The sequence below is a fragment of the Apteryx rowi genome, unplaced genomic scaffold (assembly GCF_003343035.1).
Source record: "Apteryx rowi isolate R43461 unplaced genomic scaffold, aptRow1 scaffold_500, whole genome shotgun sequence".
In the NCBI taxonomy this organism is placed as follows: domain Eukaryota; kingdom Metazoa; phylum Chordata; class Aves; order Apterygiformes; family Apterygidae; genus Apteryx; species Apteryx rowi.
The window spans coordinates 514,168-534,494 of NW_020450762.1; the positions used below are offsets into that span (position 1 = coordinate 514,168).

At 39.7% G+C, this 20,327-nt stretch overlaps 1 protein-coding gene across 1 annotated transcript in view; it reads left to right on the top strand.

The window, feature by feature from the left end:
* Nucleotides 1–1,222: 1,222 nt before the first annotated feature.
* The window catches only part of FAM135B (family with sequence similarity 135 member B), a 138,392-nt gene continuing 119,287 nt past the window's right edge, over nt 1,223–20,327 (top strand). Inside the window, exon 1 of the mRNA XM_026079884.1 lies at nt 1,223–1,299. Coding sequence (XP_025935669.1) covers nt 1,223–1,299 — 77 coding nt within the window. The remainder of the gene's footprint in view (nt 1,300–20,327) is intronic.

Genomic DNA, 20,327 nt, shown 5'->3' on the forward strand with positions numbered 1-20,327 from the left:
TCAGGAGTCAGCACTAAAACTTATCAGAAAGCTACAGCCTAATGCTTATCTGAGGGCTTCATGTATCAAACTCCTCTTCTTTCCTGCTTCCTTAGAGGAAGTGGTGAAATCTTTGAGTGCAAAGGGAATTAGTGGCTAGCAAGAGTGTAGCAATTCTCCCCTTTGCAGTCTAAGCTGGATGTCACGTTAGAGACACTCTTGTCCCAGGCAGGGAAACTATTAGTAGCCCTGACATGAGTCTTCTTCAGAGATTACACTTGACTGCTGTCAAACAGCTCCCAAAATGATGCTTCTGAACTGTGTTAATTAAACAAATCTGATGGTTCTCTTGCCAAAAGTGGACTTACAGGGAGAAGAGGCAGAAATGGTAAACAGAAAATTCAAAATCTGGCCACAAGCCGTAAAAGCCTTCAGCCTGGCTCTGCTGCAATTAGTGAAATGTCAAGGGTCTACACTGGTATATTAAATAGTGCTGGTTTTGAAATCTGTTTTGGCAAAGCTCCTTTGAGTAAGGTATGACCTCCTGAGGTCCCTTCCAACCTGAATTATCCTATGATTCAATCATCCTATGAGATATTATCTGTAAATGGCTGTAACGCTTGAAAATACTCTATTAGGTGCCTTGGTTGTCAGCATTTTCCTTAGCAGAACCTCTTCCATTCAATATTCTTTAAATTATTCATATTCCCTCAAAAACTTCCCTTCCAGGACTTCAGGGAATTCATAAGAGTGGCCAAAAGCATACAAATTCTGATTTCTACCATCATGTGTCTAGGGTCTATCTTCTCCTTAGCCTACTCTTTTACAGGATTGATCTATGCTGCCCCTGGATACCTGCCTTTTGGTAAAATGAGAAGGAAAAAATTATTTCTGGTATAGGAGTAGCAAGAGAGTTAGCTAAAATTTGCTTTAAGATTCTTGCACATAAGATATTATTTACTCTTTGATTTGTCATGTACTTTCCATAATATTATCACTCTATCCTAATTAGACATTTTACCTCTCTTAATAACTGCTTTGATCTGGCTTTTCTTGAGTCTTCCTGAAGATGGAGCCCAATAAGGTTATTGGAAAGATTCCAGCTGATTACAGTGAGCTTTCCATGAACCCTAAGATGCCAAACGAAATGTGACAACACATTTTTGGATTTGTAAAACAAAATACTTGAAATTTTTTAAATGCCTGTTTATATGTGTTGTTTAGGTGATGACCTGAAAAAATCATGTCTGAGGTCCAGGGAACGGTCGAGTTTTCTGTGGAGCTACACAAATTCCATAATGTGGATCTCTTCCAGAGAGGGTGAGTTGATGTTTCCATTTGTTTTCAGCTGATTGCAGAAGAATCATTTACAGAAAAGTGTTAAACTCCAAAACAGGTTGTTTCCTGACAAAGGAAGTGTATTTCATGTAATCTCTGGACAAGGAAGGACGTCATTGGTCTTTCATTGCTGTCAGGGAAGATCAGTGTACATGACTTTTACTATAAAGTCTGACTGACTTGTTTTTGCAATACACTGTTACAAAGCATGTGTTCAGAAATAGGGACAATAGCTGCTTTAAACTCTTTTGGACCAGTGCTGAGCCTCTGTGGTAAACGAGAGCTTCATTGCACACTAGTGAAACTGCTCGTTGTAGGATCATACATCTAATGTCTATACACTTTTAATGAGATTTAACAGAATCCCACCATTCGGAGACCTCAAAGAAGGGAAGGGGAATGTGTTTTCTTTGAAGTTCTGCTTCTGTTGACCACCTCGTATTCTCACATCCCTTCAAGTTAAAAGAACACATACAGCTTTTGGTTTACTCAAACTTTTGCCCCTTTTCTTTTTTCCCACCTTCTTGGTAGCTTTTACAGCAACCCTGAGGTTGTTAAATGGAGAAGCCTAACAAAATGCGAGTGGTTACTCTGCTTAGATGTTGGACACCACRGGTGTTTTTCAGTGAGGAAAAGATATTACACTGATGGACCTTTTGAGGAGAACAGAAAAGACAGAAGGGTCAAAAGAATGTACTTGTCTGGTAGAATATTATTTTCTTTTATCTATGAGAACTGATGTACATATCACACTAGGTATTTCCTGTTAATCCTTACCTATGCATAGGGATGGCTCATTGCTGATCTGTCTCTAGCACCATTTCTAGCAACTAAACTATGAAACTGTTTCAGGAATTGGGATGGTTTCCCACTAATTTTGATTGTGTTGCAATATGGCATTTGTGAATTGGAAGAGGTTTTTTTGTTTTTTGATTTTTTTGTTTTTTAGTGGGGAATTACTATTGCTGATTTGTTTTTTACATTCCCTTTAGACCAAGATAAATCCATGAGCTTCAGCAAAATGACATGATTTTTACCTATCAGAAGGAAATGTGACCCCATAAGACATATTAAAAAATGAGGGAGGAATATGTTGCCCTTATCCATTTTTGAATTAAATGAAGGGAACACAGATTTACTTCATTTTAATGGCCGGCATCTGCTATTCTGTTCATACACCCATGTGAATATCTACCAACTTTACATTTGAAAGCATTCTGACTATACTAAATAGATCCATTAAACTGAGAAAAATGCTTTGYGATTGAGGTGTTTGGTTTACTTCAGTCGTAAGAGGAGTCTGCCGTGTCTTTCAGTGCTTATGACCTTAGAAGATAGTCCTATTTGTAGAGTTTTTTCCTTTTCTTCTGATGGCCAGTGTAACATACTTGACTTTCCTCATGTTTGAAAATCCACACCCATCTGTTCAGTGATTTGTCTGGACTTGGTAGGATATTCAGAGGTTAGCCAGGGATCTTCCCATTTCTCAAGTTGCTCTGTGATGAGCTGCCCATTTTTGTCATATGGGCCTACTTTTCCATACAGTAATTCCTCTAAAAGATTTTGGCTCTGACAGATCAACTTTCTGTTGTGGGGGTAAACCTAGCACTAATACAGATAATATATTCTGCTGTCACACTAATGAGTTTCTAATTACCTTTGCATTTTCCCCTGCTTGTTCTTACTGTGTTTTACTGATTAATATTCCAAACATATGGTACTATAGGTGATACTGCATTAATTTGTCTAGAGTAATTTTTCTTTCTATTTGTATCTTGCATAGTATTAAATTTGCTTTCCTTCCGTAATTATACCCCTTCCATTTTCAACAAAATCCTTTACTGTGTCTCACACTTGCCGATCAGCATCCTTTGACTTCAGCTACTTAGTGGCCCCTATTACTGTAACATCTGAGGGTGAAGAAAAGTAGTAGATGAGCTTGCCCAGTTTCATTTAGAACTTGGGTACAGTTTTATTTTTCCTTGCTGCCATTGCCAATAGTCATTCTGGACATCTGGGATATCTTGGATTGATCCATGGTCACACCGGATGAGAAGGTGGTAGAAATAATAATAATGTGGACTTTCTATTTAAACAGTTTTTTTTTTTTTTTCCTGTGTGTGTTTCATAATTAGGTCAATATCACTCTGCCCCCCTGAAAGCTGGCAAGGTGAATTATGAAAGACTGTCCATCAAAATAGCAGTGGAGCTGAAATGGATCTTAGTTTCTGTGGGAGTCCAATATGTGGCTTTTTAACAACAAAAACAAGAACAACAACAGAAAGCACTGATAATAATTAGTGTTATCTACTACTATGCTTCATTTTTTGTTCCAAAACAAAATAAGGAAAAAAAAAACCCAACAACATAATGAAATATATGGCAGTCTTGCCAGTGACATTAATAGGATTGGACTGGAGTCTTAGGTCCCATATCTCATTGAACATCACTAGATGTTGTGTGCCCAATTTCAGCTAGTAATCTGAAAATCGACCTTGGACGATAGGGTTGAAATTCCCAGGTAAGTACTGTATAACTGTGAAGAAATAARGTTGGGATTTTCCGAAGTCTTGGCAAACTGTCCTTCTAAAGACAGTTCCTTGAGGGAGGGCATGGCTGAGCCAGCAGTGAGCACTTCTGAAAAGAGCACTCTATGCGAATAAAGAAATGAATAAAGCTACAAGGTGTAGCAGGAGAGTCCTGGGAGAATCATCCCTTCTGGAGCCCTTAGGTGATGGTTAATAATCAAACTTGATTAAGGACATGGTCTGCTGGCTGTAAGTCACAGAGACAAAGTGGTTTAAATTTTAGATCCTCGATAACGGTTTAAGGGATTCTGTTCTATTTCTAATTGCACAGGAATCTATTTTGAATTGTGTGTACACACACTGCCACCTGCCAACCCTTCCTTCCCACAAGAAATAGAAACTCCTTGATCTAACCAAATTCTATGCCTTGTGATATTGAACAACAGTCTTAAGAGCTGAAATAATGTTTCTTAACCTGTATGAAGGTTTAATATTGAAAAGGGACTCTGATACMAAAGTAATTAGGGATTTTTTTTTGAGTTTATTATGGTTTTATGTTCCAGGCCCATGTACCAGGAAGAGCCATCAGTAAATTAGGTGTTGCAGGTAGTTTATTTTGGTCAGTTAGTGTTAAAGTTATCTTCTGAAGCATGCACACAGCAGTGTCAGTATTTATAGACATCAAAGGTTAAATGCTGTAGATGCAGCTATAGGGGAAGAAAGAACCTTTTCTTTGGTCGAACCAAAGGAATTGCACTGCTGTTTGATGCCAGAGTTCTAAAGGTCGAGTAATAAGTAATGTAATTTCTAGAAGAGAAAACATTTTTAAATTTTCCATCCTAATTCTCTCCATCATGTGCCACTTAATAGCTGGTGACAGATATTTTCTGTAGTGAAATTAGCTAACTGATTCTGATTTTCCTTAATAGAGTAGGAAATAAAATTATCCCTGACTGCCAGAGATCAATTAATTGATTTGTCTGGTTCTGTCAGAAGCAATGCTTCTGCGCCATTATTCTTAAAGCATTTCAAAATCTATTTGATAGATTTCCTTACTTAAAAAAAAAAAAAAAAGCTACTGTGTTCACAGGGTGTAAATAACTTTTTGAGTCTGAGAGGGAATAGAGGGCACAAAGAAAGCAGAATAGTGACTTCATATTGTTAGGATTCTGGCAATGATGTGTTATAAAATAAAGATCAAGGTAAGTCCTTAGGTAACAATCATAGGGATTAATCAACTGCTTTTCAATCTTTTGACTCCTCAAATTCTGGACACTAATTTGTAAGTGTCTAACACTTGGTGGTGGTAATGGTGTGTGTTTGGGGGTGGGGTTTGAGAAGAAACCAGTGGGAAAATGAAGTCTAGCTTCTTCCATAATAACGATAACATTACCCTTGGGATCATATCAGTGGACTCAAGCTTTCCAATACCCTGCAGGTATCAGACCAAAGAACTCTCGCTGTTCAGAGCTGCCTAAAAGATGATGTTCAGCCGTGGCAGACAATGACTTTACATGGCAAAAGAGCATTTTTGCCTACCAGATGGACAACAGTATTTCAATTTTCTTACTCATGAAGTCATCAGCTTTGAAGACACAGTCTAGCAGCTCCTCTTCTCAACACAGTGGGGTTCTCCAATAAGTCAAGGCTTTTCCCCAGCTTGTCAGGAGAGATACATGGAAAATACTCATCACATTCAGAGGTTCAGAACTAGTTGCTGGGATCTTTGAGGTATAGTGTCAGGATATATCAAAAAGTTTATTTAAAACATCTAGAACAGAGAGAAATCTTGTTACTTTTTTTTTTCCAGACAGGATGCATTTCTTCAAGCTTTTCACCTCTAATGAAATACAAAACATGTTTGGACTGCAAATCTGCTTGTTTTTTGAATATGCTTACATAGTTCATTTAAGATACATGGATTCTTGCTAATATAAATGAAGTGAAAAATAAAACAAAACAAAACAAAACAAAATTAAATATGGCTAACAGGAATGCCAATGTGATGCATTTATGGAATAATGATTAGTGTCCCTTGGAACAGACGTATCGACAGAACTGACCTTTTTCTTGTCATGAAGACATAAAATAAAGACAAGAAAAAAAAGTATTTTTTTAGCCCCCAAAGCCACCAACCTTAGGAATAGGAAGACATGATTGTCTACATGGTCATACAGAGATAGTTGGAAACCTGATCCACTGAACTGACAAGACTCAAAACAGTGCAGCACAAGCCTGTAGTCGTGAAAGCAGTTGAGATGCAGGTGCTCAGTTAGCTAAACATCAGTGTCCTAAAGTGTAGCAGATGTCCAGCTTAAAGAGAATGATACCAGGTGAGTCATTGCCATGACTGCAAAAAGACAATTCTCTCACCAGCCTGCTGAAGAGGGAGGTGGGATCTCCAGTGCCAATGATAGGGAGAAAAGATTGGAATTAAACAGGATGAAACCTAAGATATGAGACAGTTTTGCAGGTGAAGGGAATCATCTAAACAAGCTCCACTGATTGGTGACTGAAATGGTTAGTGCTGACCTCTGGAAACAAATTCTCATTTCTTCTTCCAAATAAGCAATACTATGACTACCTTAGACTGAATACATTAGATAAGTGTTCAGTGTCAAATCTCTGCTTACAGAGAACTGAGCTAAAGAACAATTCTAAGATCATCTAATAGCTTTGAATCTTTTGGCTAACCAAGCCAGTTTCACAGAATGAGTAGAACGTGGATCCAAAAGTAAGTGATCCAGCTCAATAATACTCAGGACCCTAAGATAACAGGGCACCTGTTAGATGTGGAAGAGAACTTTAGTGTGTCCTTTCTGAAATGATGCAGTTGATGTACCGTGATAGAAAGCTGTGCCTTGTCTGCTGGAGATCTTTCTTCTGTGGCCTACACAGAAGTCACTTCCCTTTGTGGTCTTTTCCCCCATTTTTGTATAATGATTGCAGATTGTACCATTAATCAGATGCCAGAGACAACATTATGCAGAGAATATGCAAATCCATTTGTTGCGTGTAAGTGGATCACTAAGAGCAAATGGCTCAGTGAGTAGCTGACAACGGAGAGCTGAACCTAAGCAAGACACAAATTAAATTAGCTGTTAGAGGACAACTTCTTGTAGAGTATGGCTCACTATCCTTTGGTGAAAGATATATAAATGCACAGACGGTCCATCTGGTCAGCAGCTCAGGACTGTCCCTAGGCTGCTTGGTGAGAATAACCACAGGCATAACGTGTGTGACTAGTACTTTCTACTATCCCAYTTGCACAGGCGACACTCTCTCACTCTGATGTCCTAGTGCCAATTATTTTGAGCTGCAGGAATGCCATTCATCTTTAGGGAATTACAGTTGCTACAAAATACCGCAATATGTCTCCTCAGCTACACAGGCTGCATACTGGGCACTGCATCGTATAGGAAGCTGGTGTAGAAAGCAGTGGAAAGCTTGCTTTGTGTTTTCAGAGTGCTTTGCAGCCCATGACCAAGATATAGACAAGGCAGTATTCAGCTCAGGATTGCACACCGTGATCAGCGACTTCTTTTTTTTAGCACTGGAGAACTTTCTATCAGAAATGGAAAACTCACATACATGAAGGAAAACTGCTCTTGGATCTGATTCCAAGTGTCAGGCACCCAACAGTTGACCTGACATCGCTGACAAGAGCTTGCAGTCGTCTGTGTGTGTGCGGAGAATATGGAATTAAAACAAAAGCACTCCACTGCTCAAGTTTCTCCCTGAGGTGAGAGATAACAGGAAAATTATTTGACAGGCTTTGGTTATATTAGGGGAAGTAGTGCTGAGGGTTGCTCAGATACTAAGGTGCTGAGTACCATATAAGAATCTCATACTGAATGAGATGAGAAAATAACTTGTCAGCTGGCGGGTTTATAAAAATTTATTTATTTATTTATTTATTTATTAATGCTTAAAATATATATTTTTAAACTAATTCTGACTCTGTTCACCTGTTCAACAATCCCAGGTGTGTTTCTTCCAAGTCTTTTTTTTTTTTTTAAAGTCATCTGTTGTATTTGGTTGACCAAAGAATAAACCCTTCCTCCCTTAACAGCAAGAAACTATCTCCTCTGAAGAAAGTAAATATCACCCTAATCCAAGTGATATTTATGTTGCTGCCTTGATGAGTTTCTGAGTGAATTATGTCAGAAAGCAGCTTCAATTTCACGTGACCTGATTTACATTTATACAGAGTTACACTTCAGATGTTGACTCCTAGTACTTAATTCATACAGGTGGACCACTGTCTACCACTGGAAATCCCTCTGTCATGTATTTGTGTAGGGGAAGGGAGTCTGAGCCTGCAAGCTTGTGAGCGGCTATATGTATATTTGCTGCAACATCTTGTTACTTAAGAATAAGTAAAGTGAGACATTTTTAAAGCACTGAACTTAAGTAGGACAAGCCAGAAACATGACACCAGCACAGGCAGTGTCAATGCAATTATAGTAAACAAAAAGAGAAAGAGTGCCAGAAATTACTGAATGAGCAGCTCTGGTAATAAAATAACTATGAGATGCTTCAGAGAAACACTGTGTTCCTTGTATGTAATTGTTAAGGAATGGGAAGTTACTTTCCGAGTTTTCATGTGAGGGCTGATTGTGGTGCTTTGCAGCTCTTTTGGCACTTTTCCTCTCTAAAGCACTTTGCAAACAATAACTAATTGAGGCAGATGAAGTTATCTGTGTTCAGAATGTGTTTTCGTGTTGTTACACGCTGTACATATCCCTAGAGAAAGCATGGCATAGTCACCAGCAGCAAGTCTAGTCTTTAAATACAGGACAAGCTGTTTAGAGAACAGATAGGTCTAGTCCCTTCCTACGATTCCCAGTTACAGGGGGAAAAAAAAAAAAGAACTATGAGGATAATCAAGCACTGGAACATGTTGTCCAAAGACAGCGTGGATTCTCCATCCTTGGAGGTTTTCAAGACCTGACTGGACATGGTCCTGAGCAACCTGATCTGAATTTAGTGTTGATCCTGCTTGGAGCAGGAGGTTGGACTAGAGACCTCCTGAGGTCCCCTCCAGCCTGTGAGTCTGGATGAGAAGGACCATGTCTGTCCTTGGCTTTGAAACAGCTGGGAGATGTCAACTCCATGCAACTTCCCTCTGCATCACTCAGTTTCACCCTATGAAGCAGACACTATTTTGTAGTGATTTATAGTCAGTACTGGGGTCCCCAGTAATTCCTTTAGCTGGTTAGCTTTCTGCACAAAGTGGGTTGATTTGATTAACATTAAAAGGTAATTCAACTGAGAAACGCAGCACGCAAATAAGTTTAAGTTCTCCTTCTTACCTGTACACGTCGGTCCACACCATAAGCTTTGATGTGACCGAGTCCTGTTGCTAACGATCTTGTGTCAAATCCTGGAAGAGCACAATTTTCAGTGTTGCACTTAATGTGTCGTTTCTCCCTCCCTTTCTAAGAACATTTATAGTATTTTGTCATCAATTCTCCATGACATCTTTAAGCAAAAATACCTATAGAATAAAATAATTAGCGTGTGTACAAGAATGAGCAACACAGCCATCTCCAGAAGACCCATCAATGAAAACCAGCCATTTATTGTATAAACACTATTGCTTCAAACAGAAATTCTCCTCAAAGAAATGGCATTAGCCTATTAAATGAAAAAAAAATTTTTTTTAATTGAACTTAAAGTTTGATCAACTTTCTTTAAGGATGATTGAAGCCACTCTGTAATACTGCAGAGCATAATACTTTTAAATTAAAATCTCTGCTTGCAGGAAAAAGAAAAAAGTATTAGCAGAAATGGGCAAAACACTTCCCAGTTAAGCACCAATGACTTTGCAGAAAATCTTATGATGGTCAGTTACTAATGATATAGCTGATAGGATGAACTGTCTTCCAGCTAATGAGTGATGAGCATTAAAAGTTGGCTAAACCCCAAAGGTTTCATTTTAGTTTCTTCTTCTTTTTGTAACAAGATTTTTTTCCCCAAGGTTGTTTTCATCTAACAGATCATATCTTTCATTTTATTTCCTAGAAGAAGAGATTCCATCTGCTTGCATGACATTCCTCTTGGCTAGCATTGTCTATATGATATATTTTAATGTTTGTCTTCCAAGAGCAAGCAGAACACCTTTTCTGACTGTATCCTTACCTCTGACTTCTGAATTTTTTTCTGGTGTGTACACAGTTTTCCACCTGGGTAGCTTGAGTACCTACGCCAAACTGTGCTCTGCAAAAGTAACATCAGCTTTCATCCTTGGATCACAAATCACTTTATAACCTTTATTTATCCTTCAAAATATCTTAAGTGCTAGCTGACTAAAAAGAGGCCAATTTGCTGAAAGTCACGCAACGCATACTTTTAAATCATTTGTTTTAACTACTGGTTATCATACTAGTGTTCATGACCAAGAAATCAGCTGCCATCCCATGTGTGAAAGGTGACTCGAGTAAAGAGAGCATGTTTTCTCTGGGCACGATGCTCTTGTTGTGATCCATKGGCACAAAATGGGAGCAGAACAAATGGTGAATCTGGCCCATATGGGCTGAGGAGTGATAAGACATTTGGAATTCTCAGAAGCTCTAAAATTGATATAAATTTTCTGGGCACTCCAACATGTGTTTGTTTTAAATAACTATGTTGTCCAGAAATTTCCTTCTGGTATTGCACTTGCCTGGTTTCTTAATGACTGCTGGGAACTGTATATGTAAAATTTCATATACAGTGCAAACAGGCATTTATCTCACTGTTCTGTCCCCAATTTAGTGCTCCATGCCCATTTTTTTTCAGAGAGGAAGTGCCTAGTGGTTGGGAATTATTGGTTCAATGTGGGTTCAGCTCTATTTCCCTGCCTTATGCTTGAAGAAATCCAGTCTTTTGGCCAATACTGTCCACCCAGTTCTCTCACAGTTTTGCAAGGTGCATTTTAATGCTGCTGTCTTAAAACCAAGTGACCTATGACTGTTGTTATTTGCTGGAGTGAGTGATGAGTTCTGGAAATTTCTTGATGTAGGCTTGAGCAGCCTTTTTGTTCCTCAGCTTTTATTTAAAAAAAATGGGAGTAATAATAACATCTCAGAAGGTTGTTCTTAATTAATGGTTACAGGGGTCTATGACAAGGTTCTCAGATGCTGAGGTGATTGAAAACAGTATTGTGCATGGGAAAACTATGTCCCAGAGTGTTCCTGGCCTTTATTTTTCCAGTATTTTTGTATTCAAACATTCTGAAGTCTGATTTTCAGAGGAGAAATTTCTAAACCATTTTCCAGATCCTCTTAATACGGCTTTGGTTGGAAACCCAAACTCATTATTCTTTTTTGACAGTTCATCCTGTAGACTTCTCTTGGGGTAATAACCTCTTGTGCAACTGAATAGTTTAATTCTATGGAAGCAATCAAACTATATGGTGTATAGGCTGCAGACAAGGTGCACTTGAGATGCAATGGAAAAAAACAATTGGCCTTTGTCCTTGCATAAGTGGAGTAGAATATGCAGTATGTCTGGATGGGAGATCATTTCAGCACTTTAATTACTTAATGTGTTTGCTGCAGCTGAAGTACATTAACGAATGCAGATCAATTTCTCCCATCAATCCACGTCCACTTTGTTACTTCAGAACATCCATTCATTTGTGGGGATAGCATCTGCCAAGAAAAGGTATTACAAATAAAATGCAGCTGAAAAATGAACTGTTCTTTAGTAATCTCTTGTTCCCATTTGGCTATGCATGATAAATCTTTATAATGATGCCCTGCAACAAATGAGAAGTCAGTTTATAATGTGACTGTTTGGAGTGATGTCTGCAGCCAGCCAACAACAAAAATGCTGAGGATACTGCGGATTTTTAATTTGATTTTTGCAATTTTTGCTGACCAGTTTAAAATATTCTCTTTATTTTTGATATTGCCAGGAAATCCACTTCCTCCTCACAAGATAAACTTTATGAAGTGGAGAGTAATATATTGAAATAACAGACATACTAGAATTTGAGGAAAGCGACCGGATTTGAAGATTCTCAGATAAGAGCAGCCCTGGCTTGTTCAACAACCTCATAAGGAAAGAAAGCTAAAATCCTTGACGGAAAACATAGGGGTCTCAAGTTCTTACTTTTGACAATGAACACAATACTTAAGCATTCAGATTTTAGTAAATAAATAATTTAATTTAAGTCAATAGTTCAAGTTACTAGTTTGGGATGAATAAGCATATTTACAGCTTGCCACCAGGTTCTGATAAAGATACACCGGTGCTCCCTACCTTGTGGAGATAACGAAAGAATAAATGCATTAGAAGGCTAAAGCATCCCAGTAAGCTTGAAAACAGCCAAGAGCACTAGTTGTTCATGCTGTGAAACTTACTGTATGTTGTTTCAAATAACATGTAAATGATGTAGCTAGTTTCTAGAAGTCCCTGCTCCATGGCTTGCTTTCAGATTCTGTAGCAGTGTAGTCACTTTTAATGTGCAACTTCCATGACTTTTCATAAATTCTACAGTCTGTAAGATCATCTGACCTTTTGACACTACCTTGAATAACTTCCAGTCTCTTTTGGCTCCAAGGGCACTTGAATTGAATCGCGAAGTTGTACCGTGTTGTAACCACCATGTGAGCTTTCTGCTGCCAAATCAGCCTGAAGCCTTTCTCACCTCCACTGTGCTCTGTGATTCACTATGTCCCTGTGGCCAAGTTTACTCTGCCTGTGTTACATGTCCTATCTGATGAAAATGGCAGCCACAACCTAAACCCATATTAGTGTATTTGTTGAGTTTGTGAGATCTGTCTGAAGATCTAACGTTCATAACTTTTGAACATCTGCCTTTGTTCTCTCTTCTTCACAAGATAATATTGTATTTCAGCCTGAATGTACATTCTAAGTAAAAGTGGTAAGTGTACTTATCTAGGTAAAAGTGAAATTATTTTTTCTTCCATTATAATGAGGCATCAAATTTACAGATTCGGTCACCATCTCAGTTTCTCTTTACACTTTCTGTGGTAGAAGGTTTGAGGAGTCCTGGCTCCCTTAGAAGAATCTTGCATGTTTGAGAAAAGAATTCGTGTATTTATCATTAGTATTGTAAACATTGGCATGAAGATCCAGGTGTGCAGAGGAGACTGTATCTGATGGCGTTTAGTGTTACCAGACTAAATGTTTAGGTACTTTGCTTCCCAGACTGGAATCCACAAGTCCATTTTAGGCACATTTATCTCATACATAGAGAATGGAGAAAAATAGTTAGGGGAGTAGTTGCATTCTGAAATAGGATAAAGGACTAGATAAACAAGGAAATATAACTCCATAGCCCAGTGATGAGGCGAATTCCCTTATATCAGTGGAATCATCAGTTTTGTTTCTTGCTTTTGTTAATGCTTAATATACAGTGCTGATCTGAGATCCAATTAACATTTTTATTCCATGAAAACAGGAACAGCCTCAGCAGGAATGAAAACAATGCCATATGGGTAAGCATAGACATGATAAAAGATGCGGATGATCTCAGACGTGGTGGGGAACTGGACCTGGGTATCATAACTGCAGAAGAGCGTGGCATCACTTGCTCCTCTTAAAGGATTCTGTAGAGATCTTGACTGAATAGATGTGATGTCAAAGGGCATTTGTTTTGTGGATCCTGATGGAAGATAAGTGCAAGTTTTGCTTCTAGCTGTTTAGGATAGAAGTCCAACTTATACCAAGAACAGATTTGTAGCCATCTTGGAGAATTTACTCATGTAAGCTCAAGTGGCTACAAACTCAAGGCATTTTGTAGCAGCTGAGATGGACACATTATTTGTCTCTATCCTTGTGTAGTTCATTACTTCTCTGATATTTTGTCAAGTGTGATTACCCTCTCCCCCAGGAGAAATTACTGAAACATGACTTTCTGTGAATGCTTATGTGATTAATGTTAACATTTTGAGCATTAGCTCAAAAATAAAGCCAGAGAGTTAGCAGAGAGAACAGATTCATGAGGCAGTTGGGAATGAATAGACTTCTCACCTCTTTGTAAAGAGTTCCTGCAAAGGAGAGAGGACTCATACTGACAAAAAACATTGTGAAGGTTGCAATTCGGTTGTCAATGCTACATCCATTCTACAGAAAACAAGATTTTCGTCTCCAGAGCTGTCAGGTTTGTGCCAGCACAGAGTGTACTTTTAGAAGAGAGTATTCACCCTTCCTGTAAGAAATGGAAAAATCCCTTGAGAACTGCCAACAGTTCAGTGAGAAAAATAGGTAAATTTGGATAAGATCCCACATTTTCTAATTAGTTTTATTTGTGTGGATAGAGTGGGTGGAAATAGAAATGACCCATTTCCTGAGAAAGAGTAGCAAAGAAAATCTGATGCAAAAAGTAAACATGAGAAAAAGTAGAAATGGAGGAGGAAGAGGATTTCCTTGGGGGGAGGGGGAACACTGATTTTGTCATCCACCGTCCTGGTGTGGGAAAAATGCTTCTGTAGAGATAAATGTAAAGGCTCTGTTCATTTACAGCTGCAGGAGGCAGCTATTCTTTCAAGGTTTGTGCTTTTCCAAAACCTTGAGAGAGAATAGTCAGTCAGTCTTATCTATGGCTGTCACAAATTCACTGTCAAAATATTGATCTGGTATAGAAATCCCTTTTTTTAACATTAGAGAAAGATGATGATTGATCCTTTCTCCCCTCCCATTCCAGTGGTTTGCTCTGTGGGACGAGACTGCTCTATTCAGAGCAGTCCAAGGCAGAAGCAGTGATTCTGCTTCCCAAGAGCAGAAGTTCAGGAGTTCACTCCCTTTGATATCCCATAATGTGACATTTCTGTGGTTGGCCTTTTGTGAGGTTCATCACAGGAGACACAACCTCTAGCAGATGGGAAATGGAAGGGTCAAGCATCTCTGCTACACACCTCAAAAGGCAACAAAGCGCTACGGGAAAATGGGTCAACTTGTCAAATTCAGATAAGATGGAGAGAAATGTTGAAGTAACAGTTTCTTGTGGGATGGGAGATCAATCTGCTGCTAGTACTTGGTCACAGCAAGGCTGTTTGTGACAATCAGTCTGAAATAGTTTTCTAGCTCCTGCAGGAGTCTCTTCATCTGCTCGTTGAAATGATCAGTGTTGTCTTCTTTCGCAACAGTGCTTGTGGGGATGGCAAAGCTGAGAATTCACTATTACCTTTTGCTTCATATGGAGTTTTGGTAGATCCTCCTTCAAGTGTGCATTATCTAACCGAAGCTGGTTGATCCCAGAAGTGCATAAGTTTTGTTTTTTTTTTTCCCGTCTCTAACTGCAAATTCAGCTGCAATATGTCCTCATTTTTACTGATCCAATTACCTCTATATTGTTCTAGTTGGTCTAATAAGCTTGCAATCTCTTCCTCTTTTGTCACTCGTGTTTCCTGCTCTGCCTGTAACAGTTCCTTCAGCGCTTGATCAGAGCTGCCTTCTGCAGGTGCGCTATGCTTTGCATCATCCAATTTAGACTGTAGAACAGAGATCTGAATCAGGTTATTGTACTGTTGCTGTTGCAATGTTTCTTCATCTTGTTTTAAATTTTTTTCCATTTTCTTCATTTTCTGTAGTTGTTGTTCCAAGTAGTTTACAGTCTTTGAGACTTCACTACTGCCAATGTCTAGTTCCTCTGTCTGTGCCACTGGTTTCTCTACCTTATCACAAGTTGTATTTTCTTGATGTTTTTGCTGCTTTTCTAATAGCAATTTATTTTAATCATCCATCTTTGCTTTTAGCTCTGCTTGCTAAGATTCTGTTACATATTCTCTGGGCACTCCAGAAGTCTGTGATGTTACTCTAAGTTTTAACTGTTCTTCCGGCTTCTGAATTTCTTGCGGAAAATCATCACATTCATGTTCACTTTCTATAGCTTACTCATCCATCAACTGCCACTCTTTTTAAAGCTGTTTTTCAAGGGCTTGAATTTGCTTTTTTAAATCAGCAGCCTCCAACAACTGCTTAGCCGGGTCCTGATTACTATGCAGCTGTTTTTCAAGTTCCACCTCCAAACTTTTTGTTTCAGAGTGCAAGTGCAATGGTGCTTTTCTGCCTGACACTGAAGCTCTAATTCCTCCTTTGATAAAAATTCCACTTACAGTTCCTAGAAGATATTTATAACAGGAGCCGAGGGCTTGCATTAATTCTGTTACAGTTTTATGGCATATCCCTTTCTCGTTTTTGTCTTAGAGTTATCCATAGTATGGAAAACAGTCAAAGAATTAATGCTGTATTTATACAAAAGCTGCACAGTTTTTGTTCCATGTTTTAGTCATGAAACCCTGACAAGTCTCTTTGTTTCCTAATTCTTGTGTGAGTGTCTGTTTCTCATTCTGTGCTGAGATCTTAATATTGGAACAAGGAATGCTGCCACTTTTGTATTTATTTCTTTATTTGTACAATATAGTATGTAGCTTTGTCCTAATCTGCACCTACATCTCGTAGGTGTTACATGCATAACTAATACTTTCAGTCTGAATTGAGGATTTCATTTTCAGAAGTGCAGAACCATTGCAACACCATTCTGTTTAACAGGAAAAAGTGGAGCTGTAATGCATTCTAATAACCAGACTCCAAAAGAGAGTAGTGCAAAATTCTACTCTCAAACCCACCTGAGGCATCTTAGGTTTAACTGAAATGGGTCAGAGCTTTTACATTGATTTTTCTCAGGGAAAATGTAGCTTCTAAAAAACAGATTTTTTTGAGGAAAACGTTTGTTTTCCTACTTCTGTTCCCTTAGGGTCTGTCTTCAAAGACAATGGAAATTTAAAATTAATTTTGAATAAGTTACAAAAGTAGTAGTCTTCATTTTCATAACATTTTTGAGTCATGGTGTTTCAGACCCTCATGTGAGCCAGAGGTTTTCTGAATCAGATGGTATATGTCGGTTTTACTTGTTCATAATGTTTTTACCGAAGAAAAGAAGGGTGATGTAAACAGTAAGGGCATTGTAATCAAAAAAACAGGGCTGAAGAGGGCCCACTCCAAGCATATCCATATAAGCAAGGAAGTGCCTACCAGACAGAATTATGGGGATAACTCTCTTGCCCCTTCTGGGAAATCAGCATGGCTGGTGCCTGTATGGAGCATGGGGAACAAACAGGAGGAAATAGAGRTCTGTGTGCAGTTACAGGGCTGTGATCTCATTGGATCATATGGATGTGGTGAGATAGCTCATACGATTGGAGTGCTGCAATGGATGGATACAGGCTCTTTAGGAAGGATAGATCAGGAAGATGAGGAGGGAGAGCTGCCCTTGAGGCGAGAGAGCAGCGGGAAAGCATGGGGATGGGTGAGGGGTCAGCTGAGAGCTTATGGGTCAGGATTAGAGGGGAGACCAACATGGGTGACACTGTGGTGGGCGTCTGCTACAGACCATCTGATCAGGAAGAAGAAACAGATGATGCCTTCTTTAGACAAGTGTAAGAAGCTTCATGTTCACAGGCCCTGGTCCTCATGGGGGCTTTAACCACCCCGATAGCTGGTGGAGGGACAATACAGCAGGGCACAAGCAGTCCAGGTGGTTTCTGGAGTGTGTTGATAACAACATCCCAAAACATTTATTTGAGGAGCTGATGAGGAGGGGTGCTCTGCTGGACCTCATACTTACAAACAAGGAAGAACTAGTTGGGGATGTAAAGGCTGGGGGCAGCTTTGTCTGCAGTGATCATGAGATGGTGGAGTTCAGGATCCTGCAATGAGGGAAATAAGCAAAAGCAGGATCACAGCCTTAGTCTTTAGAAGAACAGACTTTGGCCTGATTGGAAGAAAGCCGTAGGAGACGGTTCTGGAAAAAGGACAGGACCAGGAGAACTGGTTGATTTTTAAGGACCACCTCCTCCGAGCTCAAGAATAGACCATCCAGATGAGCAGGAAAATAAGCAAAGCTGGCAGAAGGCCTGCATGGATAAACAAGAAGATTCTGACTAAACTCAAATGTAAAAAGGAAGTGTGTGAGAGGTGGAAGCAGAGATGGATGACTTGGGAGGAATATAGAGATGCTCTCTGAGCATGCAGGATTGGGGTTAGGAAAGCCAAAGTCCATCTAACATTGAATCTGGCAAGGAACGCGAAGGACAACAAGAAAGAGTTTTACAGGTACATCAACAGCAAAAGGAAGACTAGGGAAAATATAGGCCCACTGCTGAATGGGCATGGGGCCCTGGTGACAAAGGACATGGAAAAGGTGGAGGTATTCAAGGCCTTCTTTGCTTCAGTCTTTATTGATGAGACTGACCTTCAGGTCCCAGGTCCCTGAAACCAGTGAGAAAGTCCAGGGCAAGGTATACTTACCCTCAGTGGTTTAGGATCAGGTTAAGGAAAATGTAAACAAACTGGACATACACAAGTCCATGTGATTTGATGGGATGCACCCACGAGTGCTGAGGGAGTTCACTAATGTCACTGCAAGGACACACTCGATTACCTTTGAGAGGTCATGGCAATGGGGGAGGTTTGTGACAACTGGAAGAAAACGTCACCTTTATCTTTAAGAAGGGCAAGATCCCTGGGCAGGATATGAAGCAAATAATCCTGGAAACTATTTCCAGACACATGAAGTCCAAAAAAGGGAAATGCAAAGTCCTGCACCTAGGGAGGAATAAACCCATACACCAGCACATGCCGGGGCTGACTGGCTGGAAAGACGGTTTGCGGAGAAGGGACTGGGTGTCCTGGTGGACAACAAGTTGAACAGAAGCCAGCGACGTGCCCTTGTGGCCAGGAAGGCCAACAGTGTCGTGGCCTGCATTAGGAAGATGCAACAAGCCCTTGGATCATGGTTCACTGTGTGTCAGAATGTACTGTATCTCCCTTTTGCTCATGTCCCTGGGCCTCCTTCCTTTGAAACCAATGCAGAGGCAATGGCTGGCAGATGCTCAGGTTTTGTATTCATTCCAGATTGGACAATAGCCAGGCTGTGAATGATCTGAAAATCACTCCTTGCTCTGCTGGGTTAGACATACCTAGTATGTGCCCAGCTGGTACACATCCTTGTTTCAAGGTCACTTTGGCTTTCAGTCTTCTGGGAAGGTGTGAGAATCACAATATGAGAAGGTTTACATACATTAAAGCAACGGCTTCCAAGGAGCCATTTCCAGGCTATCATTTTCTGTTGTCTCCTATATAGAGGAGTGGGATACGAAACTCAACAAAATTTAGTGGAACCAACCACCTCCCCAAATTCAAAACCCTGTATATCCATTTTAGTCCACAAACATTACAGAAACACTTTAGAACTCTCATGAGACATCATGTTTGCCTGATGGTATATCTTATTCCAGTAAAAAAGCTGCAATGTAAAAGTTTGAATTAAGAAAGAAAAGAATGATTTTCAGGAATATTCAGCCCCTTTTATATCTATTAAATGATTGCTATAGATTCTCCTGTGTTTGCATCCAGAACAGTTAGGGGTTACTTATCTTTCCAAGATTATCTTGGTGCCAGATTTTTCAGATGCTTCAGTTAGAAGAGTACAAAATCCCTTGACCTGAAGCTGTTTATATAATGTAAGAATAGATTGAAACCATTACTACTTGTCTGTAAGACTAAATCAAGCCATGTTACCAAGGTTCTCATTTCCTTTGAGACAAGGGTATAAGTGCTCGTATCCTTATGGGGGTCCTAATTTTTCTGCCCTTTCTTTTCCCTGTCTCTCTTCTCCAACAATAAAGCACATTTCTTTCACTTTTACTCTGCTATTCTGCCATCCTGCTGCCTCCCCCTCTTCACCGCTGCTTTGCTATGCAGTCTGAAGGGGAAGTAAAGGGCAAATTGCTTTAAGAGGATAGACATGGGACCAAAGGAAAGGTAGCATTACTGCCTTGGTGGGCAGAAAAGAGCAAGAGCCCCTGAGGTGAGCATAAAAGGAGACGTAGAGAGCTGGCTGGTGTAATTGTCAGAGAGCTGCGGGAATGCAAAGGCTTGAGCTTTTATGGCCTCCAGGGTTGCAAGCTGCTGTGGAGATGAGGTGATCTGATGAAAAGGTATAAGAAGCTAGAAGTACAAAAAGTGATCAAGGTTGTGGTTTACCTGGATCCAAATGAAAGCCTAGCCTCAAATGCGTCAAGTACCAAGTGTAGACTTTGATTCAGCAAAGCACCTGAGTAAAGGTGCTCTCCTGTTAAATTTAGTGCTCATTTGCCAAAAGGTGTTTGTATCTTTTCTGTGTTGTACCCAGAGCACTCAGCTCTTGAGACTTTCCAGCCCTAAGCTCTGGACTCAAAACATATCTAACTGCATTTCATCCTGGAATATGCTGAACACCCTCAGCAAGACGCTGAGAGCCCTTACCTCCTGTTCGCTTGGCTGAGAATGAATCTCCCCGAGTACCTCCAAAATTTGCACAACTGGACAGGATTTATTGGTAGAATTAAAACACAAAATTGATGGCTGCCAAGCATTTAGAATTTAGTGATTTCCTCTTACTGCATGCACAGCTCCCTTTTGTCATACCTCCTCCTGTCTGCAGGCTAAAGTCTTCTTGTAGGCGGCAGTTTGCTTTCAGTAGCC